The sequence below is a fragment of the Triturus cristatus genome, chromosome 8 (genome assembly GCF_964204655.1).
Source record: "Triturus cristatus chromosome 8, aTriCri1.1, whole genome shotgun sequence".
NCBI lineage: Eukaryota > Metazoa > Chordata > Amphibia > Caudata > Salamandridae > Triturus > Triturus cristatus.
The window spans coordinates 1,132,997,931-1,133,024,829 of record NC_140591.1 but is presented as its reverse complement, the minus strand read 5'-3'; the positions used below and the strand labels follow the sequence as shown (position 1 = coordinate 1,133,024,829).

General features: G+C 44.0%; 1 protein-coding gene across 1 annotated transcript in view; it reads right to left on the bottom strand.

Annotated features, from left to right (window-relative positions):
• AFF3 (ALF transcription elongation factor 3) overlaps positions 1-26,899 on the bottom strand; it is a 1,727,663-nt gene that overhangs the window by 374,202 nt on the left and 1,326,562 nt on the right. Inside the window, exon 9 of the mRNA XM_085622771.1 lies at positions 8,953-8,993. Coding sequence (XP_085478897.1) covers positions 8,953-8,993 — 41 coding nt within the window. The remainder of the gene's footprint in view (positions 1-8,952; positions 8,994-26,899) is intronic.

The following is a 26,899-nucleotide window of genomic DNA, read 5'->3' as shown; positions in this document are numbered from 1 at the left end:
ATTTAATATTGAAACAGCAGTAAGCATTTGGCTTTTTCTATTTATCCTTTGATGTAATGTTGAACATCAAATTGCACTATGAACTTTATGTATATGTGCTAGACACAAGCTGCTGGTACTGCTTTTACATGAATAACTACATATTGCTTAGATGATGGGATAGTATAACAATGTGCTATACACAGATATATTTTGAACCTGTTTGATATGATTTTAATATTTGACAGTACTGTGTGCACTATGCACTTTATAAATGAACATCTGTGTTACTATAAATGACTTTAGGATGCATTATGCATGTTAGTATCCCACGATATGTTTCAGATACATCTCAAGGCAGTTCTCCTTAATGCTGTACAATTATATGTTTCAGAAATGAATTGTATTTTATATATGTGTTATTTGCCACCAACAGGATATGCTTATACTAAGGCCATATTATCGATATGCAAATAGTATTTTCTCTATGGTTGTCAGTGCCGATTCACGTCACCGGGAGCTCCTTTAAATTTCCGTTCCTGATTAGCGCTAGTCATGTGATCAAGGCCACCGTCTGTGGCCGAAACACGTCAGAGACAGCACTGATGAAATAAACTTGAGATTATTTTGCACCAGCTATATACGTTGTCCGTGCCCATGTTTTGTGCGGGACTGCACAAGGGATTGCTTTGCATATATATGTTATATATATATATACACATATTACCCATTGCAGGAAAGGACTTTGTTGTTTCGCTAATAACTTTGGCTATGTGGGTGGGGTCCTGGGAACTTAAGTGGCTTGGGAAGATGGTGCAGCACCCCCCCCCTTTATGTAAGGCACTCGGGGATGGGTTACCCAGGGTCTCACTGAGGCTCAGGGACAGGAACCACGACCCTTCTCTCCTTTGTGAAAATATTGGCTCCAAGAGAAGGGATCCTGGGTAGGGTGGGCACGTTGACCCCTTCCCTTTGTTAAAATATTTGCCCAGGAGGATGCGATCCCCAGATCATCACAGCGACTCAGGGATGGGGGCTACACAACCCCTTGCCTTTTCTGAAATATTGGTAGAGGGGAAGGGGGTCTCTGGGACCTCATTGAGGCTTGAGGAGTGGGCCACATGGCCCCTTTTCCTTTTTAAAATGTTGCCCCTTGTGTTGGATCCCCGGTGCCTGATTGAGGCTCAAGGAGGGGGGCACTGCACCCCCGCCCCAGTCTAAAAATATTGACTTCGAGTGATGGGGTCCCCGGCAAATCAAGAGGCTCAAGAAGGTGAACAGGCAACCTCCCTCCCCTTTTTAAAAATATCGCCACACGCCACCTCCCCATTTAAATAACCCAACTTATATTCAGCCATGTGTTCCTGCGGGATTTTGGGCATCAGGCCCTGCACCCACTCTCCTGCTGCACACAAGCCATGTGCAGCGGAAGGTTGGGTGTAGGGCCTGATCCATGGCCAACCCCACGCCGCACATGGCCAAACCTTCGGTGACGTATTGCCGTCATTGAGAGCCATTAGCTTGAATGACGAGATCGAAATCAGATTAAACTCTGCTATGAGATAGCAACTGTGGGAAACAAAGGTTGATTCCCACTGTTATGTTATAAGCAGGAATGCTAACTTCCCCAGGTTCGCTGCTCTTCCAGTTCTGTGGAACCTGAGCGGGGTAGTTGAACAGCAGCTGGCAGTTTCACCTGCTCTTTACCATCCCTCCTGGGTCTACAAAGATCTGATGGGGGTGGGAACATGTGGGGGGCTTCCACCAACCAACATATAGGTCTCTGCAGACTGGTGCTAATACGGAAAAACATGCTGCACTTATTAGTGGCTCCCACACAGCTGCAGTGAGGGGGGCACTGCCTCTCTGCTCTCAATGTGAGAATGGAGAGCACAGTAATGGGTCGGGATGGAGAGGGAAAGCATAGATGGCTGTGTGGCAGGAGGCCAGGCATTATTGTTCAATCACTGCTATACAGAGTGTGATGGGGTGGAAGGCAGGAGAATAGGTCTTGTTTTTTTATTTGGGAGGGATGGATGGAGGATTGAAGAGAGGGTGGCGTGAGTGGGTAGCAGCATACCAGTGGCAGGAAACAGGTTATTTTTCAAAATGGGTGGACAGTATAACTATGACAGGAAATCAGGTATTTTTTTTTACATTCAGGAAGGTGAATGAAGGCTTCCCCAGTACTTCCCTGCTAGTGCATAGGAACTACAATTAATGCAAGATTATTTTTGGGTGGGAGAATATACATAACATAAAACTTAAGTGGGAAAAGTGAATAACAGGGATGATATTCACCTTGGGTTTCTAGGTGACATAGACACCTTGAGATGCTCTCTCATTGTCTATTTGATGTCACTCAAATCCACTTAGTGGAAAGCATTCCCGTTAGTAACTGTTAGTCATTTATAGTTCTAAATATTTGGAATGTTCAAATGCGATATAGTATTTTGCAAGAAGGTCCGCTAATGCAGTTTATTGTAACTATGGAAACTGATGATCCGGTGACCGGTTATACCGCTGTCTCTGTTTACAAATTTCCCTACAACATGGCGTCATCTGCGACTACTTTCCCAATGAGTCAGGCTTTTTCACCTTTGGGCATTCTGTAGTGCATGTGTATAGATCCTAAAGAAAATTGTTTGATGATAGTGTGGAAGATGGATTTAGTTGAAAGTACTCTTTAATGTGTCAATATGTATGGATTGAAGTTCACAAAAAAAAACAAATCTCTGGCAAAATTGGTACAGTGAATGACAATGAATGTTTATGCATGTGGCACATGCCCGGCTCTTGTGCATGCATAAGAAACCCTGGTACCCAGTTGTTTCCAATATGGTGACCTTCATGCTGGTGCCAATGCAATAGTTACCGATGTCATCTCACCTCCTGATGGCTACCCAAAGTATGCCAAAACTTATCAAAGAATGCAGGTTCCTGCTTCAGTCACAACTGATGTCCACCCAAAGGCACTGTTGACACCTTGAGAACACAATAGAGCACTGGCTCCACCAGCTTGCAGAAAAAGCCATAAAGTTGATAAGCAGTGGAAGGAGTCACACAGAGTAGCAAAACACAACCATGTGGAGTAGGCACGGCATCAAGCAATGCAGAGCTCAATTAGCAGGGGTAGCAGAGAACAAATACTTAAGGGGTCTTTTAGGGGTTGGACAATATACCCCCACTGAAATATTACATGAAGAGCTAGGTATGAGTTACATTGTAGATTATATTCAGTTACGACCCCTTTTGTTATGGTGTACTGTCTGGCTAAAGGATGCTCTAAGTCTGAACAGTTTAGTTATTTTAGACTGTATGAAACGGGACAGCATGTGTAATATTCCCTGACTGGTATATATTAGAGAGAATTTTAGAGTTTTAGGGAGACCGGAGTTATATTTTAATCCTCAAAGTATTACTAAAAAAGATGTTGTATGGGTAAAAGAGTCTTTTCACTTACGAATGACAGCGGAGAGGGAATCCATAGCACTAGCAACGCCATTACACCGTAATTTTGTTATGGTTAAAACAGTCCCTGGGATATGAACCATATCTTCTTTCTGTAATGCCTACCCACTAGCGTCGTCGTTTGACCTTTGCTGGGTTTGTTCCATCAGTTGCTCTATACCAAGGGGATTTGGTAGAAGTACTCTGATCCACCCACATGTACTTGTGATCTTCTCACTTTGCACATTGTATTCGTATGTCCCTTTTATAAATCACTTTGGCATAAGTTTTTAAAACCTATTTTTTAAACTGGATTTCTATCAGGCCAGGCCTGGTCTTTTATATTTACAACTCTTAGCATCTCATGAAATTTGTTATAAAGTGTCAATGTTTCTTATGGGGGTTTACAGAGCAGCACGATAGGGGAAGTTATTAGAAATATGGCTCTTGATGTCTTTAGGTAAGCTTATGTTAGTATTTATATTTTTGTATGTCTTATTGTGCAATTGCGATGCTGATCATTCTCTGTTGTGACTTGTATGATTTTATTTTTTTCAACCGAATTAAAAAAAAGATTGCCTTACTCAAAGTATGGCAAATCTTCTCAAAGAATGCAGGTTTCGAATTCTGTCACCTGAAGTCCACTCAAAGACACTGTCAACACCACAAGAACACAAAAGAGCACTGGTTCCATCAGCTCGCAGAAAAAACCATAAAGTTGATAAGCAGTGGAAGGAATTGTTTAGGTGCCCCTTCCTGCACATAAACAATCATCCCTGCAGCGCAGGCACCCATGCAACAGGCAGCTTTTTTTGCACCAGCGCTGGGGGGAACACAGGGGTGCGCAGTGTTTTTGTGAGTACGGCGCATCCCTGCATTTTGAGAATGTCAGAGCAAGGTGCTGCCAAATTTGGCGCAGGTGCGCGCTCCAACATTTTCTTGTGAATATGTCCCATACTGTGCACCTGAGCACTTGGAAAGGCTGAATGGCACCAATTTTGCAAAGTTTAATGAGTCTCTTTGCTGTCATGTTCTCTGTCCTGTTATGGTGGCTGTGGAGGCAGCATGATAGGAAACCGGAATGCTCCCAGCTCACTAGGTCATCCAGAACAAAGGGGGTTGAACTAGAACCTTGTATGGATTAACCCTCCCACTCCTGTCTCCACAGAGTCCATGGTTCAAAAAGGAACCAAAGCTGTGCATGTATCCCTCCTTCCATTCCTGCCTCCCCAACCATCACATGCAAGCTTGGAAGAGATAGAAAATATCAGTTTCCAACTTTCCCTCCTGGCATGCCTAGGATCACGTGGGGAAGTACTATTGGAGTCCTACCAGTCTTTTAACTGGAATTGTGCACCGGCTAGAAATTACTAGGAGTCTTTGAACTATGTTTATGATGTACTTCTCTTTACTCTTTTTAATTTGTGTTTTAATTTGGGGAAATTATATTGAAGTGTTTTGCCCTCCTCTGTAGAGCAAAATATATCACTTTAAAAAACTGGCTTACGGGGTATGGCCAAGAAGAAAAAAAGACAAGATTTTTGCAAGGGACTAGCCTCTCTGTAAATAGAAAATGAGAAGGCACTGGTGCATATGGCAATATAGCTACACATGCATATTAATTATTTTTATGCATTTGGGTGTAAGATAAGAGCATCTGGGTCTATAACCAGTGCCATCTTAATGCATGGGCACGCTTGGTACTTGCCAGGGGGCCCCCACGAGCTTAGGGGCCACATGCAGACCAGAATTTAACACTAATTTTCCATTAAACAGTTTTGTTCCTATGATTGGTTGTGTAGGCATGGCTCAGTGCACTGCTTTGCCCAGGGGCCAATAATGTTGTTAAGATGGCCCTGCCTAGAACAGATAGTATGTGGAGAAACCTGCTGTGTAGCCATATAATGATGGGCTCAAGCTCTTTATGCAATAGAGGCAAAAGAAAGGCTTTTATACACACACCACGGTCTAAGGTCTGACAGGTAGAGGAAGCATCTGTGACACCCTCTGCGAATATCTTGGGATACTTGCAAGGTTCAAAAGAATTTCTAATGTGTTTCGTATGCCTGCCAGACCTTAGCACTTGTGTATAACAACATTCATTTTAAGGGAGGATGTGCATAGATCTCTCTCTCTCTCTCTCTCTCTCTCTATCTCTATCTCTCGCCTTTTCTGTGCACACAAGCTATAGAACTACACCAGAGATATTTCTCCCACCCACCAGGGTCGGACTGGGACAGAAAATAGACCTGGGCACCAGATGAAAAGTGGCCCCCATCAGTAAATTAGTTAGCCCAGAAAAATGGCCCATGTTTCAAATTGGGGCAGGTGTGAACTTGCAGAGATACGCTGTATAGGTGTTTTGCAATACATGGGAGACTGTATGGATTTCAGCTTGCTGCAGCAATATTTGTGGTAATATCAAGGAAATCAACAGCAAAACCCGGCCCAGCACACCACACAACAGTTAACAAACAGCCAAAAAGACGTCTCACTCGCTGACCAGTCAGACTTGCCAATCAACCACTGCCTGATCGCCCTACAGGTCAGCCCGACCCTGCCACCCACAACCACGCCTAGAGCCGATACTTTTTTCACTCATTCATCCCTTCAGCAATTCTATTTCCTACTCTCAGCAAACAATCATATAAATGTTGTAGATGTTGGTTTCTTCGTCTCCTCTAAAAATCAGTACCACAGTAGATTTTGACTTTCTACTTTACTGGATCCAGAAAGAGTATTAAATTTGTTTTTTAGAAGCGACACACATTCCTTTCATTAACTAATTGAAAATGTTCTCAATTACTTATTTTTAGTGCCATACTAACCAGCTTTCCTTCAGTTTGAAAAACACGCCCTGACATTATAAGCCCTCTAACAAACAGTCATATTCATCTAGATCATGTCAGAGGGTTTACTGAAGAACACGAGACTATACGCAAGGAGCGAGAGGCTATTTGGGGAATACAATCTGTTGAGGCTGCGATATCCCATTCAGGCTAGTATTTCACTCATATTACCAAGCTACTGACATGATGATGTGGCTAAAGACAATACACCCCAAAAAACACTTTAAGAAACTGGTTTGAGGGTGCAACCCTGTCCTTCACTCCTCTCTGGCACTCATCTAATACCATCACCTCAAGTCTTCTCCATTCCAGTGTGAGAACAAAGTTGATAGTATAAGGGCAACACGTGATCAATTACTAAGCCTGTTATTGCCTAAAATGAGTACCACTCACCCCGATCTAGTTAATTATACTGATGTACGATAGAATTAACCTGATCCTCTTTTCACTTGTTTGCCTAATTTACTGGAGGGTACTGTGATACTGAGGAAAGCCAGCAAGCCCACCAAAGTCCCCTGAGACACAGTCCCCAACTGTCTGTCACACGAACTGCCCAATCTTTGTGATCTGTACTATCATCAACTCAGACCTTTCTAGAGGTTCCATAATTTGAGCAATCGCTAAAAAGGCCATCATTACGCCACTGGTCACATGCTCTGGGACTGTTCGCAGGTGACAGGGTTTTGGGAGGAAGTGGCGACGCTACTCCTGACGGTGACAGAGAGGGACTTGGAGGTAGGCCCGGGGGTCTGCTTGCTACATGGCTTTCCGCATACAGCAAAGACTAAGATCACCAGTAGGTTTATTGATCTAGGGCTGGTCCTGGCCAAGCGGGAGATTACTTCTCATTGGAAGGCGCGGCAGGGCCCTAATTTCTTACGGTGGGCTAGGGAAATGGAGAAATGGGCGGGAAGTGAGGGGACTTATAGATTGTGCTTGGCTCGACGCAGTGACAATGAAAGATCGCACGAATGGGCCCGGGCATGGATGGCTCTCCTGGACTTGTTCAAATGTTCGGTTATGGGGGATGGGGGTGATCCGGTGGGGGATGACGGGACCCCGGTTCCTTGAGTGCACTATACAGGGCTTCCCCCCTCTGCTCTTGCGGTACTGTCTGTTGGGATTGCCGGGAGGCGGACTCGACGGGTGGTGACTGAGGTTTTGATGTACATGTACTTCTGATAGGTACGGGCGACATGCTTGGGTGGGTGGGTAGGGAGGAGGGGCTCGTTGGGGGGGATGTTGGGAGATGGGGTGGGGGGTATTTTGGCTGTCTCGCACACTCATGGTGGATTACTCCTGTGGATGCACTACCTAGTAGCACGGACATTATTGAGGTGAATGCTGTACAGATGTAGCTTATGTGCTGGGGTGATTATTGCAAGATGTCCTGATTTGGCTGGGGGAAGGACTATGGGGGACGGGGATTGACTGCATTTTGTTCTGTGACCTAATAAAGTTTGTTTAAAAAAAAAAAAAATCATTACGCCACTGGTAAAAAGCCTCCTTGACTCCTGGGGAGGTAGGCCTCTAATGGTTTGTAGACCATCTACCAGTCATAAACAAATCTTAATAAAGAGTGGTGGAGGCAGCTGTAATAACAAGCTTGTACATAAAGGTGTGTCATGGATCTTACTATATGGTTTACGTCTATGAATATGCATAAATGTAGGAGTATTATTTCAGGCTGTGGTTAAATATATTTTGCTAGCCCTAATATATTGTGCTACCCCTACTCAAATGGGGCAAAGCATGCATGTAGGAGAATTCCTAAATATGTGATGCAATACTTGTTCAAAAGGACTATATCTGTGCATAAGGAGAAATGTGTACATACCTGGGATGTGCAGTGAGATCAGGTCATGCTTGTATATGGGGCTACACCTAAGCATGTGGATCGATACCTTTGCACACGGGCTACACCTGCAAGTGTGTTGCAAAGTAAGGCCTGCTAGAATTCTGCAGCAGGGGAGGCAACAGAAAGATAACCTGTCAACTGTTGCACAAGACATTCCACTGCTCAACACGTGTTGTTGCGTTTTAAGTAACTTTTGATCCGTTTCAGCTAGAAACCAAAAATTTGTGTTAAAATCTGCAGATTATACAGCAGTTGATTGATTATATGCCAACTGCGACATATCCATAATTATGCGGAAAAAACAGCGGACTCAATATTGCATAATTCCCGTGGCCCAGTGTATAGATGAGCATTTGAAGAGATGCCTGCACATATGGGCCTATACCGTAGCACATGCGACAATCCTTGAGAACAAATGCATATACCAGAACATATATTATTATACCTGGGCCTATAGGGCTATGTCTCCTTTTGAATAGTAAAATCTAATAATGACAGTGTCACATAAATACGTTTTCGAATCTGTGGCTGAGTGGAGAAATCACTCCCTACAAAATATTTAGAATTTTCGATTTGATTGCAGCTTTTTGCCTGAATCTATTCTTTGACTAAACCACAAAAATCACCAGAAAACAACCACAATATGTGCTGCAGAAAATAGCACGTGTGACAAGATGGTGCCAAACGTGGAAATGTTTAACATTCCAGAGTACCGACACTTGGGGACAAAAAAACGATGATGAGTTATTTGCCACCATAAATAGAGCTCAGCGTTTCATAAAGCAATTTATAGCTCATAAAAATGACAAACTGTACCTGTCAGACTGGACTCCGAGCGCGGATCTCTCTGCTGCCTGCTGGAAAGAATGAAAGAGGGCATAGATGTTTATTTTATGATCCAGCTTCAAAGTTATGAGCTCAAGCCACACTTTTTGCAGAAAATAACCTGCTATGTGAGCGTGCACGCACACACGCACACGCACGCACTCACACACACACACACACTGGACATACACGTGTCCAGAATTTAAAGAACTGCAGTCATGAAAGTCTATTAACTCAAGAAGGTTCTGGAGAAAGCATCACTAGGGAAATAGGAAATGGAAAGACAGAAGTGCAGGTACTCTGTAACAGAGTACCTGCCTATTTCAGAGAAGTGCTGGTACTCTCCAATTAAAAGTATTATGTCTCTCTTAAAAAGTGTGGGTACTTTCCCTCTCAAAATAAAAAAGTGCTGGTACTCAATACTGGACCATTTAAAGCACTGGAAATAGCACAATATACTCTAATGCAGCTCAAAATAATGGGATGGGGTTTGATTTGATATCCAGTAACCTTATTTTTTGGGGATATTCTGCTGATCTTGTACAGGAGCGCTTAGATTGGACATTCAGCCATGTCCTCTACAGGCAGGAATCTTGCAGATACTAGTGAGGCTTATGCCATAAAATGTGCCAGATTGTCTCTCACCAGCCCCCCCCACCCGCTCCTCCCTCCACCCCTATGGATTAATCTCCTTCTCTTTGCATCTCTAACTCTGTCTCCAACCCGTCCGCGTAGGCATAATCTTTCATTGTGATGTAAAAATTGCCATCAATCTTTTTTATTACATATTGATAATAAGCATGTATTCAAAGTTAACATTTACCACACATTACCCATGTTTAAAGACAGGATGATGCATCAAAATATTGTAAACACCCCTACCCTATTGCCACATTACAGGGCTTCAAAGAAAAGAAAAAAAGGGATATGGACGACAAAATAAGATTGACCAGCATCGTTACTGAGGGTGCATCCTGAGTCACACACATTTGTGTTGATCCATTCTAGTAGAGAAGTCTATTCGTTAGAGAACCCCCTATGAAAGTAAGTAACGTATATATGCCCCACAAATATCTTTAAATTCTTTCACTTGTTAATTCAGTTTATTGATCAAGTGTTTGTGAACTGCCATCTGCATCATTGCTTCTGGCCATTCTTTGAACATTGAGGCAGAGGTGATCTCCAATGTTCATAAACACACAAAAATATGATGGTCATTACTGGATACCTTATATGGGCAAATATGGCAACCAAATTGGAAGATGAGGCCTCACCTACATCTTGTGGCATGCTTCATTGTTGGTGACCTCTTCCCACCCTGGTAAGATGGTACTACCAGGGCGGACTCAACCCCAACATGGAGGAGTTCTTTAATATAATGAATGCTGGATAACCAGGGGATCCAGATGAAGATAAAACAATATCTAAAGGTAAACCCCCAATTATATCCTCTTTAGGTCTCGCCTATGCAGCGCGCGTGCGCTGCATAGGAGACCTTTAGCCGTCGTGCAACTCTTTTTCAAAGCACATACTCGTGCTTGTGGCGGCATACGGCTTGCGGTAGCGCGCAGTGGCGCACCACAAGCATGATTATGTGCTTTGAAAAAGAGCAGACTGATCTCCCCAGCGCGCACGCACCACTCGTGGGTGCACCCCTCCGCCTCTCTCTCCCGCTACAGCCTGCATGCCTTTTTTTTTCTTAAACTTTCAGCGTGAGGCGCACGCTTGTCTGCTTTACAATAATGATCGCTTCCTTCTCCACCTCAGCGGGAAGTCCTAACTCTGCAGCGTGTTCGACTATCAGAGGTTGTTCCAGATATGTATTGTCACTCTTTATTATAGTGGCCTGACTACAAGGTCCTGAATGCACTAGTTAGGACTCTCTTGTCATCCATCAGTGTGTTACACCTCTGCTATTTTTTCCTCACACCGGTCTTGCTTTTAGTTTGCATGCAAATAGGAGTCACTCTTTGTTGCCCCATCTGTCCTGCCACTTCTTCAGGGCCCCCACATATGATATGAGTTATTTTTATCTTGTATGATTTCGTCTTCAAATAACCTCAATTCCACCCACACTGCTCAAATTGTTCTTTTATCAATCACCAACACAATTCAGGAAACATATAATTTCAGACCGGGCCACAATTACAAACTTGTACTCACACATGTTATCTTGCACATCTTCACTATCTTACATCGCCTTCACTGGCAAATGGCCCCAAATCTAGCTCCATTCAGAATCCAGTGTGTCTTCTCAGTGCCTTTGTACTCTGTTCATGTCCCATATATTTCCACTACCAAAGCCAACAGGTTTCACCTATTCAACATCTATGGCTTAAAGAAACAAGCATTGGCATAGCCAATAGGTCTCGCCTTTGGGATCTTATAAGTGTTTAGTTATCCAGCACAATATCCTTGGTGCAACAACAGCAACTGTTGCATGTATAAACACTTATACGGTCCCAAAGGCGAGACCTATTGGCTATGCCAATGCTTGTTGTTAATGGGTACACCAGGTACTGATAAAAAAGCATACAGGTTTAGGGGTGAATAGTTAAAGGGCTTAATGGCCCATACATCCATTCTCAGCCGAAATGTTTCTGTCATTTATATGCCTTTAAAGGTCAAGGGCTTACATTGAGCAAAAAAGGATCACTGTCTCTCAATTCTAGTTATAAGAGTCCAAATGCACAATTGGCAAAAAGGAAATGCCTACCTAGACAAGAGGCATACAAGAACAAGCATTAGCATGGCCAATAGGTCTCACCTTTGGTACTTTACAAGTGTTTTGCTGGAGCTATTGGCTTTGCCAATGTCTTTAATCAATGGTGTGGAGCATTGTGGCTGCTGTGCAGCATGTTGAAAAGTTATAATAAAAAAGTGTTATAAGCATTTTTGTCACTTTATATATAACCAAGAAGCCAATATGTACAGCTGAACTGCCCTATTAAAAATAGAATCAACTCCAAAAATGTGTTGTAGTTTTTTTGTTCTTGCAATGCTGGGGACGTTTACCAGCCTGTTCTAATGCTTGTTATACTTTTTTTGTTTGTTGTGGGGGGGGGGGGACATAAACAATGGAAGGGTGGAGATTGAGAAACAGCACCTGAAATACAACACGAGCAACGGAGGGACACTAGGGGGGAATCAAAAGATGCCAGAGTCCTAGGGCAGATTGAGGTGGTGCTGAGTGATGCTGAGGTGATGGTGCGGAGGTGATGCTCAGATGATTCTGAATGATACTTAGGTGGTAGTGAGTGATGAAGAGGAGGTGCTGAGGTGGTGGTGTGGTGATGTTCAGTGATACTGAGGTGGTGCAGAGTGATGCTGAGGTGGTGCTGAGTGATGCTGTGGCGGTGGTGCTGTACTGGTGCTCAGGTGGTACTGAGTGATGCTCGGTTGTTTCTGGCTGTGGTGACGCCACGCTGATGCGATGCTGTGCTGATGCTGAGGTGGTGTTGCACTGATGTTGAAGTGGTGCTGCGTTGGTACTGAACTGCTGCTGAGGTGATGCTGCAGTGGTGTTGCTCAAATGGTTAAGTGGTGCTGAGTTGTTGCTGAAATGGTGCTGCACTGGTGCTGAGTTGGCGGTGATGCAGTGATGCGGAGGTGGTGCTGTGCTGATGCTGAAGTGTTGCTGTGGTGTTGCTGAGGAGATGCTGCGCTGGAGATGAGGTGGCGCTGAGTGATGCTGTCCTGGTGCTGAGTGATGCTTAGGTGGTGATGGGGAGCTGGTGCTCAGGTGGTGCTGAGTGATGCTGAGTTGGTGCTGGCTGAAGTGATGCTCAGGTGGTGTTGGACTGATGACTAAGTAGAGCGGCGTAGGTGCTGCGTGGGTGCTGAGGTGGGGCTGCGCTGGTGCTGAGGTGGGGCTGAATTGGTGCTGAGGTGGTATTGTGCAGGTGGTGCTGTGCTGATACACAGATGGTGCTGTGCTGATGTTTAGGTGGTGCTGTGCTGATGTTGAGTTGGTGCTGCACTGGTGGTGGTACTCCGGTGGTGGTACACTGATGAGGAGGTGGTGCTCTGCTGATGCTATGTTGATGATGTGCTGAAGTGATGATGTGATGGTGCTGAACCAAATTTTTTGAAATTGCCTATTTTGTGATAAAAATGAATTAAATAATAAACAGTCTAAACTCTCTAAACCTGCTCTGAAGTCCGTCCCTCACTATGAAAAACTTACATCCTTTTCTTTGCTACAAAGACAATGATAATGGCCTTTGAGATGGTCTTAATGCTGTGGTGGGGAGACGAATGTGGCTTAGAAGACAATTCTAATGCTGCGCTGCTGGGTTGGTTTCCTCTCTATAAATCAGGCAAATACTTATAACAAACAGGCTTTGTCAACGCCAATAGGTCTGGCACTACCAAACCTGTACATTTCATTTATCGAATTAATTATTTTTACAGACATGCAATAGCCACTAAACTTTGAAAGACAAAACAAAATGATTGCCATCTAAGGCGGCATGCATATGTTTGCAACTAAAGAAAAAAACTTCACAATTAACACATCAAAAACAAATGAAATAATTAAGACGCTAGTGTTTGCACCTCACACCTTGTTGTTATAACTCTATGATTCTAGTCGGGCTGTGCTACTGATAGAGCTAGATTTCATCAAGATTAGGCATTGTTTTATTTTTGTGCTTCAGACAGACTGCATTTAAAACGACACAGAAGTGGAAAACACATGGCACCTGAAACATGAAATGAGGCCTATACAAATGCTTATTAAAAGTGGCACTTTTGGTGCAAAGCAAAGTGAAAGACATAAAATGAGGCCTGGTCAATGCTTTCAAGTCTGAAATGCTTGTGCTGAATTAACATGTGTTTTTGCAGTGTAGAGAAAACTTGCGATTTTAGTGGCCTCTTTAGCTGTGAAGATAATCATTGAATGTGTTCTCTATTCCCAGCTCATTTTCCTTGTAATCTACACTCCCTATTCCTGTCTTAAGAGACTTTGGCTTCGTTGCATATTTTAACAATGCGTATTCAGTTCACAACACATCTTTTTATAATGAGTATTAAATTAACCATGCACTATCACTACACATGGGGCTAAAGCATTTTGCATGAAAAGCTATCTAAAACATTAGAGCAAGTTGCTATAAGTATATATTAACTGCTTTGCTTTGAAAATTTGCAGTGGTGCATGTTTTATGCTATGTTGTACATTGCACATTTGTGCATGTTGTGCACAAATAATAGAAAAGCTGCTTTAAACTAATAGCCTTTGCTAGGAAAAATAATACAAGGTATTAGTATGGGGAGGTAAACAGAATGGGCTCTATTTCGTAAATGAATACTATTTTTGTGTTTGTTTTATTTTTGGGCTTAAGATAAATGGCTGCCTAAGAATTCAACATGGCTGAGAATCATGCTGAAAAACGCTTTCGCAGGACTGCCAAGTGCCTCAAGTACAGAAGGAGTCAAGGCCAATGTGAACTGTACATTCTTGTTACCGTGCCAATGTACCAGTGTTTGTGGAATGTGCTTATCCTGCGTGCAATGTGGCAGGAAGGAAAATATAGACCGAAATTTTTTTCCTAGTAAATGTTGCTGAAATATATGATTGTATTAATTATTAACGCTTCTTTTGTTAAAACCAGTATGGTTTGGAATTTGCAATGAGAACAGGATGGTGAGACCCTCATGTCATCTATGGTAACCAATCACAGTGCGAATTTCTCTGAATCTGAAACAATTATTAGTGTAGTCTGCAAAGAATTAGAGTATAAATAATGACCCCATAGGGGGCGTGTTAGCCTTAAGTCTTAAGCCTTAGCTTTAGGAGAGAGGAGAGGCAGCAGATGAGGCTAGACATCATATGGGTTAGGTACGTGATCGTTGCAGGTGCAGCCTGGGTGGAGATTGCGTCCGAGGAGAAACAGAGGGAGGTGGGGGGCCTTTTGCTCATATTTTTCAGAGAGTCCTTGTACCTCATATTTTTGGCAAGTCAGATCACATTCCTCTGTGGTTTGTAAGTGGGTGCCTTGACATGTATCCACTCAATAAGTCATGCCGGAGGGGGGGAGGGAAGGGGATGGGGGCGAGGGGAGGGTCATACTATAGGGTAGTAACTAGGTTTTGGTTTACTGGTATCGATAGCACCAAGGAGCCTTGTGAGTGAAGCATCCGTGAATTATACCTGAGCCAGCTGCCGGAAGGTGGACACTGGCTGGAGGAATTACAGGGGACTACTCCACAGGGTTGTAGGGGGAGCTATACCACTGTTAGTACAGATTAGAATTGGCGGTACGAAGCTGTGCCTTGCTATGCCTCTTGTAAGTGCTGGGCTTTGATCGCATTGTTTGTATGAATGTTCTGAAAAGCAAATAAAAATACATTTAAAAAAAATATATAATAATTCCTCTGTGGTTTGTAAAGGAGGGGCGTTTTCAGGAGCAGCGCCTCTTTGTGAAGCACAGAGATGCAGACTTGAACCGACCAGGGCAGAGAAATGCAGCTGATAGAAGGTTGGGATTTATATGCTAAAACTTTAAGTTTATTCTTTGACTAATTAATTAGTTTTGAAAAGATGTATTTGTCCTATGCATTTATTTCTCTTTATGGGAGATTTTTGCCATTTATTAATTATTGATTAGCCTTGCAAGACTCACTCTTTTTTTTTAGAAACTCTTTAAGAGTTTTGACTGACATTTTGCACCACATTTTCTTTTCTACATGTGATGCTTATATGCAGACTGTAATATGTTCTGTATTAATGCTATTTTCCTAATTTCCAAATTCTGTAACCTGATTGATATTTGACTAATGAATAAAGGGTCAGAAAAACTTCACTTTTAACTAAGAAAATAAAACCCTTTAAAATACTCACAACTCTCTTAATTGGCTTAAATATTAAATGCATTTTTGATTTTTCACGTTTATGTAAAGTCTCCTGAAGGTAATATACAGTGGCAAGGGTCCAGTACCTTTTCAGCGGTGAATTGGAGGTAAATGAGGTTTTGCATTGAGAAATTACAGTGAAATTACCACTGCATCACTACATATCATTGCTAGCAGATGCATCCATACAATTAATCAAACCAAAACTACAACACCCAGAATACATCATGTTATCAAATAAACCACTAGGATTAGAAACGATATGCACAGATGACATTGTGGGTGGTGGGCCTACGTTATCCCACGTCTCACAAACGCATAAACAGGGACCCAGCCATTTGGGTTCACACCCCTTAGAAGTGCATGAAGGCAAATTACCGGTCCTTCAGGCAGAAACTGAAGATGCACCCCGGCTGACCTTTAGCCACTTCCGGTCACTGCAAAGAGTCCCTCTGACCTACTTTAGTTAACAGAAATGTGCGATTCTACTTAAGACACACACACCCATCATCACTGAAAAGGGGAAACGCATCTCTAGGTTTTAAGAGTTTTTCCATAATTACCCACAACAATTTTAAGCCCCATCGCTCAAGTAGTATTCATCCACCTGTTTTCTGGTACTCTACCCGCCTACCACAACAACAGACATTGCGACAAACGTGCAAATTACAGAAACACACAAAGTAGTTTGCCACAACATTACTACATCTCCCCTTGTAGTTTCTTTGCCACATTGTGTGTTGCTTTAAAAAATGAAAAAGTCAGATGACATCACTGCCAATTCGTGGAGCTTGAAAAGTAAAATACAACAGAGGTTAGAGTGAATCATTAGAAATGTGACATTCCTCTCCTACCTGCTAAATCTTACCGCCTTATCCACTAGAGTAAATACTGCAAAAGAAAACCGGCGTCTTTCCCAACAGTAGTTAAGGAGTTCAATTGTAAAACTGATAGTGTTTCCAGGTTAACACAAGCATTTGGAATGCAAAAGGTCTCGCATTAGCGAGAGTTTAAGCTGTTGGTATTGTAAATGACAATGTCTTTTATTTATGTTTTAAAAACCAAAACCTAAACAAAAGGCATTGTCATTTACAACGCCAATAACGCGTGTACATGCAAGACCTATTGCATTACAGATGCTTGTTTCATCCTACTTAAAGCCCTGCTGCCCATCTTTTAGTTTGCGGCAGACACCAGGTGTAGTTAATTTGCCAAAGCGTGGTCAGGTACTGCGTTCTTCTGTCCTCATTCTTCGTAAGTGTGTTATGTAAGTAATGTTAAGTAATGTAGGAGTTATGTCAAGAACAGATTTGCAGTTACTCCACCCTCATTATTACATTGTGTTCTCGACCATACGCGTGCAATTAAAAGATTCACACTCCACTGCCTTCTTGCTTGTTACAGATCATAAGCACCGTTAAGCCGCAGCGCTGCCGCCCATTCAAGGTGTCACAAAAACACACCATCGCGGGGCAGCCTCTCTTGCCTCCCTTTGGCATGGGAACCACATGCAGACAATGGCAAAAAGAGCACGTCATGGACGTCGCCTGCGTCACCCATGCTAAGCAATCGGCGATTACCGGTTAAGCACTGTTTATTCAAATTTACACTCTAACTGGAGCAAATAGCCTTGGCTATCTTCTCCTACACGCGCTTTTCAACATTAAAGGCACCCCTGGTCTCACTAGCTCGTCAGAGACATGCCCTCAAATTATTCGAGTTGATGAGAATTTAAAACAAGTTGCCCGGTTCCAGCTGCGTGTGACCGCACTGTGTTTAATGATCTACGACGAGGAATGCAGTTGGCACCCTGCTCACCGCTGCTCGCTCCCGACAGCTGGAGGCTGTGGCAGTGAACATTTACAGAAAAGGTGGGACATGCACCCACCTTTGGCCAATTGGGTGCTTTCATTTTTGAAAGCCACACGCAAAGGCCAGTAGAATGTGTGGAAGTTGAAAAATCACACTGACAAGTTTTGAGAAAGTCTAGAGTGATTCCAAGAGGCCTCCCCATGGGGCAGCGCATGCGCGCTGCACTAGGCTAGACCTAAAAAAGGGGGGTTCCTAATGTAAACAAAAATAAAACCGACATTGTTGATTATCTATTGAGTGACAACTCAACTGGCATAAAAAGTGTTCTTAAAACATACTCCGTGAGTGTCATTCATTTAAAATCAATGAAATGATTGCATGAGTGACACTGCAAATCACACACGAAACTCAAGTGACCCAGGTGTCTGGTGAATAAGGGGTAAACAACCTTTACAACAAAACTTTTACAACGCACTACCATTACAACGAAACTTTTACAACGAACGCGATGTAACCACGCGATGCCATTACAACGCAAGTCTTTACATCGACTTGCGCTAGATGGCGTGCTAACATTACAAATAGTGTAGTTTACTATCCCAACACCTTCCCTACTGTTAAGTGGACTGGAGTTGGAATAGTAAATTAACCTACCCATCAATATGCCATCAAACAGGGGATACATGAATTGGAACTTCCTCATTGTAAAGACGTTGATAGAACACTGATCAGATACTCATATATAGTTCAATAATATAAGAGTCAAACTCATAAGTATGGTGTGACTTAGAACATGGTTTTCCAGTTGTCTCCAGTTCTGGGAAGAAATGTTAGGCTAATTATTAAAGATGTTGAGCTACATAATAAAGTTCTGTTTTCGGTAGGTGGAGGCCTCCTGATGAAGTGGTAGCATGGAGTCGCAATTACACTAGTTTGGGCGTTTGGCTGCCATTTGATGGTTGATTTGATGGTGGATCGTATCAACAGATACTAAGGAACAGAGATCAGAAGCCAACTTAGGACATAGTTGAAACTGGGCGTCACCCCCTTTTTTGATTGTCTGTATTCAGCCACACAGATGGTTGATTTCTCAAGGATACAGATGTAGTATGCTTGGCCATAGGAAGAGCTTGGCTTTGCTCCATTTAGTTTTGTAGCCTGAGAATTCTGAAAAGACTGAGATGGTTGACATGAGTGCTGGAATGGATGTCCTCGGTAAAGAGAATGTCAGCAATACGTCATCAGCATACAACATTAATTTGAAATTTCCGGTTGTGTTAGAAATACCCTGACTATCCACTGATGCCCAAATGGTGCTACCCAAAGGTTCTAGGGCGATCAGGAAGAGTAGGGGGTACAAGGGGCAGCCTTGAAGGTTCCTCTCTAAATGTGAAAGGGGTCAGATAGAAAATCATTACAGTTGATCTTAGCAGTAGGACTATGATATAGCCACTTTGTCATATTGATAAACCAAGGGCTAATCCCCATTCAGGACATTCTCTGAAAAAAGGTACCCCCACTCCATTTTACTAAAAGCCTTCTTGGTGTCGAGGGACAGGGTGAGCTCATCTTCATCATTCCTGCATTGTCACAAAAGATGCATACGTGTGTGCATCTGATTACACAAAGAACGTCCAGGCAAGAGCACCACCTGATTTTTATGGATTAATGCTGGTATGTTCCTTCTCACTCTGCTAGTAAGGACTTTGACTGTGATGTAAAAAATTGAAGTGGACTGTACAACTTCTCTAAAATAATCTCCCTCATTCTAGACTTTGGGTACTAGGACAGCTCCATTTACTTGCCAACAAAAGTAATCCTCTGATGTATTAACTGTTTATGTTCTTTCAGACAGTCCAAAGCACCCATTTGGGGGCTCCGACGTCTGTGCACACCTACATGTTATCCACCAAGAAAGTTGTTAAATACACTGCTGCAGCATCTAGAGTGTGGGGCTAGTGCCACCTTATGGGATCCTGACACTCAGCAGTTCCTCCACAGGGCTCAAGAGGATGGAACCATACCAGAAACTCACTGTTATTTAAAATAATGTCTGTATAGACTGCCAGAAGTACAGAGCACCTGATGTTATTAAACTGAGTGATACAGACTCTGACAATAGGCCACACCCAGACTGTGCCATTAAACACGATGGTCCCAGACACTGATTTTTTTTTTTTTTGTAAACAGATTTTATTAAGTAATAGCCAATCAAACAGGAGCAATACAATGGGATTTTAGAGCTTCCATCATGTTGTTGACAACAGTTATCGGCAATCATATCTGCTGGTTGCACATTTCCAGTTACGGATTCTCGCCACGCATGGCCCTCTCACAAAAGGGTAACAGTATTCGGCAGTCAAATCAGAGTCCTCAGGTGAGCTATGCCCTATATCCCTGTGACGGGAGATCGACATCTCAATTGTCCGTTCCAGTACTAACTCACAAAAATCTCAGCAAACAATAAAATAACGAAACACTCCCCTCCCCCTCCTCCCCTTCCCACCCTCCCCTATTCAACTCCTACCCCCCCCCTCAGGCATGTCGCTCAATCACCTATGTCTCTGTGGAGAATAGTATCTAGTCACTCAAGGCATCAGGCTCAATAATTCAAGTAGGAAGAGATCCAAAGAGGGGAAGATGGTCCCAGACACTGATAGAATGCCGTAACCACACAGTCATTAAAAGTAAGGGCCACAGAAACTGGCAGCAGACCACAACCACGAGGTGTCATTAAACTGATGACCCCAGATGCTTGCAGTAGGCTACAGCCACAATGTGTCATTAAAGCTGAGGGTACCAGACACTGTCAATAGGCCACAGCTACACTGTGTCATTAAAACTTAGGGGCAGATTTACAATAACTGACACATCCCTGCATCTCAGCAGGGATGCGCCAGTTATTGTGCGTCAGGGCTCCGCCACCATGGATGCGCCGCATTTACAATGCGGCGCACCATGGGGCAAAAAACAGGCAGATGCGTGACGCATCTGTGCCGTAAAGGCAGGGCATTGCTGGAGTTGCGTCGCAAGCGCGATGCAGCTCCAGCAAGACTTTGGGGTGCCCTATCTTCACAGTGCTGCGTCAATCCTTACGCCTGCTTCAAGCAGGCGCAGGGTTTTGACGCAGCATGGGCTCAAAAGTGACTGAGTGAAATCTTGTAGATTTCACTCAGCCACTTTTAAGAGGCGTTCCTGTGACGGAGCGCCCCCCCCCCCGCGCAGGAACGCCTACTTCTGGCACAGGGCTTTACAACGTGACGCATCTCCCAGATGCGTCACGTTGTAAATACAACGCAGCATGACGCTGGTTTTGCGCCGCCGCTGCGTCACAAAAGTGACGCAACAGTGGCGTAAAAGAGGCGGAAGGGGCTTGTAAATCTGCCCCTGAGTGCTTGAGAAACTGGCAGTGGGTCATACGCACACCATCATTAAAACTAAAGGCCCAAGACACTAGCAGTAGGCCACAGCAACAAAGTTGCTGAAAAGGAAGATAATCAACATAAGAATGATTATTGTGACTATTGTGATTTGCTCCTGTGTGGTTAGGGTGAGAATGGTCCTGCCAAGTGATGAAAATTCTTGTTTACAAGCATCATTTAATTTGTGGGTGCGAAAAATAGATTAGTGCATTTTTCTGTAGCTAATCTTAAAGACCTCAGACATTGACAGATTAATATCTCCTATTGCTAATGCCACCAAGAACCCAAACATTATCTGCAGAGAGAACACATGTGGCATTTAGAATGAGAGCCCCAGCCGTTGGAATCTCATCTGAACTTCAATAGAAGCGGTGTGCAGAATCCTGCTGTTATTATATGTGAGGAATTTTCTTTGGAATGGGAGTGACATGCTTAAGGGTGGACCGTAGCTAAAGATTTCAATGTATTTTGTAGGTGGTCCCAACATTTTGTGCCACTCCATTTCCAGAGCAAGACTAATTTGCAGGATTAAGGATGTGCCAGTTGAAGCTTTACTACTTCTAAAGAAAGTTAAAAGTATTTTTGTTTAGAACGTGACTTCAGAACTACTTTTCAAGCCCTCCTAGTCTTGCATATGGCTGGTGGTGTTGCCCTACTCTACGGATTCCCAGACTCCACACTGTCTCCCTAAGGGGCATCCTACATGCTGCAGCATGTCTCTTCCAGGGCCTGAAGAAATATGATCATATCACCCCCATCCTGATGGAACTCCATTGCCTCCCCTTCCTGGCTCGCTCCATCTTCAAAACCAGCTACATCATTTATAAATCTATCACATCCAGCACCCAACTTATCCTGTAGACAAGGTCACCATCATTTGTGAATCTCTGCACACCTGCACCCTAGGTATCATCAGCCTCTAGATTAGGAAGTGTAAAATAGAATAAACAAGACAGCAGTCATTTTCCATCTATGCACCCAGGATCTTGAGCAACATCCCTATAACCATCTGGACCGGCCCAAAGCTGCTCCAGTTTAGGAAAGAGTTGAAGACTCACCTCTTTAAAGGACATTGCATAACAATGCATTAACCATCCACAACCCAGCTTCCTCTCCTCTTACTCATTGACTTTTTGCTTGTCTTTGACCATGTACAGTGCTACAGTATCTTTTGGCTACGTTCATGCTCTAGAAATACCACACACATACATACTTATATAGATTTTTGAAGCAAAATCTCTTATGTGTACTGTTATCAAAAAATTGTACTTTTACCCTAGAGTAGCGTGTTTAAATTAGAAACTCCAGAATTTCGTATGATAATGCCCTGCTTACAGACTGGGGCTTTCAGCGCCATTTTAATAGAGGCAGATGCCTTCACCTTCAGAGCAATAAGAAGCTTTGCAATGGTTCAATATAAATTGTGAGAACGAAAGTCCCTAGGGGTATACATCGACTTTTCCATCTCACCCATGGCCCCATATCAAGGCAATATCCCAAAATGAAAATGTAGTGTCTGAAAGACAGCCATAGGTGACCCTATGAACTGGAGAGATGATGAAAAGGTTTCCACACTTAATAGCTTTGAGTGGATACCCTGCACAACCCATTACTTTGGGTACTAGCTGGTAGCAGCACCTTTATATATTTGGGGGTGCAGCAGCTGCAATTAGGTGTTATGCATATTGGCAGTATTGTAAATTAAACTTGCTGTCCTCAGGTGACAAAGACCCCTTTGGTGCTTATATAAGAAATATTTTAGGGCTGAAAACCATGGAACATGTACAAGTGGGAAGGTGACTGTTACCATCTCGGTGCACTTGTCATTTAGAGTTACCAGTATCTGATAGAGAACCTATTTTCTGTGAATATTCAATACAAGAGACAGGATGGATGTTGCCAACTAAATTAATTAGGGCAACCTGTCCTTCATATTTTTCTTCTGTAGGCACTGTTTGCTTTTGGTACTCAAGATTTACATTAAAACCAGCTCTTTTGGGGATATGTTTTGGTTGGTGGCTGTTAGAAAGGGATTTTTGGCAGGCTAGGGCATGAGCCAAAGCCAGGCAAAAACCACCACTCTAGTCAGGATAAGGGAGTTACACTCCTAAAATAACCCCTGCTCACCCCCTTGGTAGCTTGGCACGAGCAGTCAGGCTTATCTTAGAGGCAGTGTGTAAAGCATTTGCACATAACCACCAGTAATACAGTGTAAGCACTACAAAAGGACACCACACCAGTTTAGAAAAATATCCAATATTTTTATATACTTAAGACAAGACCAAAAGCGATATAAATTCCACAACACAGTCATCAAAATACGCTTTAAAAACAGTTCCTTGATGCCGATAGCTCCTTCCGGGGCTATCACGGCTTCGTGAGCAAATAAATCCAAACAGTTCTGACTGACCGCGGCATCGTGGGCCAGCTACGGTGTCAGGAAGAACAGTACCTTTTAGAAATGCAGGGCGTTGGCGGCCTCTAGTTGAGCTTCCAAAAACACGGTGTCCGCAGGCATCGGTTCCGGAGGTCGGGCCCTCGAAGTCACATGCGTTGAAGGTCGATCTCCTCTCTGTTGGAGTCAGGAGCGCTGGTGTCGGCAGGCATCGTGTGCTGTGTTGCGAAGTGCAGTGGTGCGGCGTGCAGTGCCCTCAAGTCGCGGTGCGATCAGCTGCTCGTGGTGGCATCAGATGGCGTCATCGGTGAGACCAGGGTCACAGTGTAGCGTTGTGACGGTGCCCTCTGCTGTGCCAAAGCATCGTCGCAAGGCGGTGCGGAGTACGGTGCTCACAGGTCGCGGTGCAAGCAGCGGCTCGGTGGCAGCATCAGCAGGCGTCATCGGTGAGACCAGGGTCGCGGTGCGGTGTTGCGGCAGTGCCTTCAGGACATGGAGTCAGCAGGGGCGTCGTAGACGCCGTCAGGTTGCTTTTCTTCTGTTGCAGCACAAAACACACAGACCCGAGTGCTGAGGGCAGAAGAGCTTGAAGTCTTTGCTGTTCCTGGGACTTCTTGAACAGGGGAAAAGCTCTATCTCAAGCCCTTGGAGAAACTCACAAAAGTAGATTGCAGAAAGTTCAGTTCAGTCCAGTCCTTTCACTGCCCAAGACAGAAGCAGCCACTACAGGCCAACACAGCAAAGCACACAGCAAAGTGGTAGTTCCTCCTCACAGCTTCTCCAGCTCTTCTTCTTGGCAGTCTTCTTTGTCCAAAAGAGTTCTAAAGTTCAGGGGTCTGGGTCCCAATATTTATATTCCAAAATCCTTTGATCTCTTAGACAGAGAGTGTCTGTGCCCAGCCAGAACCAGTTCTGGCTTCTCTGGTGTGATTTCCTGGCAGGAGGTAGAGACGGCATTGTCAGAGGCAGTCCAGGCCCTTTGAAGTGCAAGGAAATCTCCTCCCCCTTCCCCCATTGCAGCTGAGATCTATTCGGCCCTTTCCTGACCCTACCTAGACTATCTGGAGCCACTCCTGCTCCCCAGCCTTCAGTCATTCAAAACCGCAATCCACATTCCAGCAGAGGCATACAGGATGACGGAGCAAGAAAATACCTACTTTCTAAAAGTGGTATTTTCAAACACAGAATGTAAAAATCACCTTCACTAAAAGATGCATCTTTAGATTCTGAGTTCAGGCATACTAAACTTTATTTTCCCACCTAGTTCCCAGGGCCAAACTTCTCATTCTATCCTATGGGGAACAGGTAGCCTTGCAATAGTGAAAAACAAAATGGGCTGTAATTCACTATCAGGACATGCCACACACACCAGGCCATGTCCTACCTTTCACATATACTGCACCCTGCCCAGAGAGGTACATTGAGCCTACCTTAGGGGTGTCTGACATGTAGAAAAGGGAAGGTTTAGGGCCTGGCAAGTGGGTGCACTCTCCAAGTCAACATGACAGTTACAAACAGCGCGCAGGCTTTGCAATGGCAGGTCTGAGTTATCTTTTTAGGGCTACTCACGTGGGTGGCACAATCAGTGCTGCAGGCCCACTAGTAGCATTTAATTTACAGGCCCTGGCACACTCAGTGCACTTTACTAGGGACTAACAAGTAAATGAAATATCCAATCATGGAAACACCAATCCATAACACAATTTACACAGACAGCATAGGTACTTTAGCACTGATCAGCAGTGGTAAACTCCCCAGAGTCCTAAACCCAACACAAACAGGTCAGGAAAAGATAGGAGGAAGAAGCAAAAGGTTTGGGGATAACCCTGCAAAAAGGGCTATTTCCAACAGTGGCACATAGGCATCAGTTCCTACAATGCCATACTACATCTGCCCAGCAACATATTTTCCCTCCCTAGAAAAGAGGAAACCGTGGCCCAACCTGAGTCATCAGAATTTCAAATTGTTAGAATGCACTACTTGTGTCTGGCAGTGAACTGCTGCCCATCTAACAGACTAAACATAAAAGCTGGAATCCAACTAGAGCACTTTCAAGTCCTTAACCCTTATCAGACCTGTGTAAAACCGGCTGTGGTGCCTCCCTGGATGTGGAGCAGAATAATGTCTATTTCTTCTAGGCCTGAACTAAGCCTGATATCCTGTTAAATGTCTGCTGGACAACCATGTTGTAGCGGACCCTACCTGTGTAATAGTTCCAGCCAGCCCAAGCAGTCAAGAGGCACTGTCTCAGAGCACCAAGAAACAAGAGCTAAATGCAGTGGTGGCTCCTCCGCTAATCCGGAGGAGCGTCATCCCACTGCTCTCAGAGTAGTTTCAAGCACAAATAAAATGATAATATCAGAAGTTAGTTCTGTTATTATCATTTTATTTTTACTATCACCCAGGTTGTGTGGGGCAGGGCTGGGCTCCCGTTACGTCTGGGAGGAGAAGTGGTTGCTGCACTCCAAAGTGTGCATAACTGCTTTGCCTGCACTCTCTGGCCAGCCAAACAGTCATATGCACTTTGCATGTTCCCCACCAAGTTGCATTGCACAGCCTGGTGGGGAACATGCCCAGCCTCCCATTCCCTGCCTGAGTGCCGAGTCACAGTGCTCAGACCAATCACAATGCTGCATTGCAGTGTTGTGATTGCATTCGGGGAGGGAGCCTGTGTACTTCCTGGCTCCGTCCACAGAGAGACGACAAGGGAGGACCGAGGAGAGAGGACTGAGGACTCGGACATGGGCAAAGCGGTAAGTATTTTTTTTATTTTGTACCCCCCCAGCGATCCACCCCCATTATCCACTCTCGTTCCCTCCCAGCCGCTACTGGCTAAATGGTGGCACTTCCTGGTAGGCAGGCACACTATGCATGTAGCAATGTCTACTCTATTTACCACTCTGCCTTTTGCCATTACCTCCCTGTTTTCATCTGACATGGCACTGTTCCTCTCTTCCCAAAAACAGCTGTTGTACTCATTTTGGACAATACACCTAAAGTGGATCCGTCTATGTTGACTTTGGTTAGAGCCCATTTCCCTTCTCCCTTTTCCATCCAAAATAGTTGAAAGCCTTCTCAACAGTCAGCTCTGATTTTGCAGGAAAGAACATAACTTTTGGACCCAGCCAAAGGTGGGTCTTGATCCTCACATGTTACCAATCTGGGTTAAATCCATCGTTCTTTTGCCCACTACGCCACCCCAGTTCAGACATGGCCATATGCAAATCAGTCTTGACCCTGTGCCTCATGGGAACAGTCCAGCCCGAACTGCCAAGCCATGTCTTCCCTGGACCGGAATCAAGCATCCTAGGACCGGTTTCTGGCTATCAGCCGTCATCAGCCAGGATAGCTTGACTCCAGTGGCATAGTGAGCACGGGTCCCACGTCTGGGAATACCCATCCCACTTAGGGCGAAAAGCGTTACAACAAACAAATGATGGACGGAATGCTGACA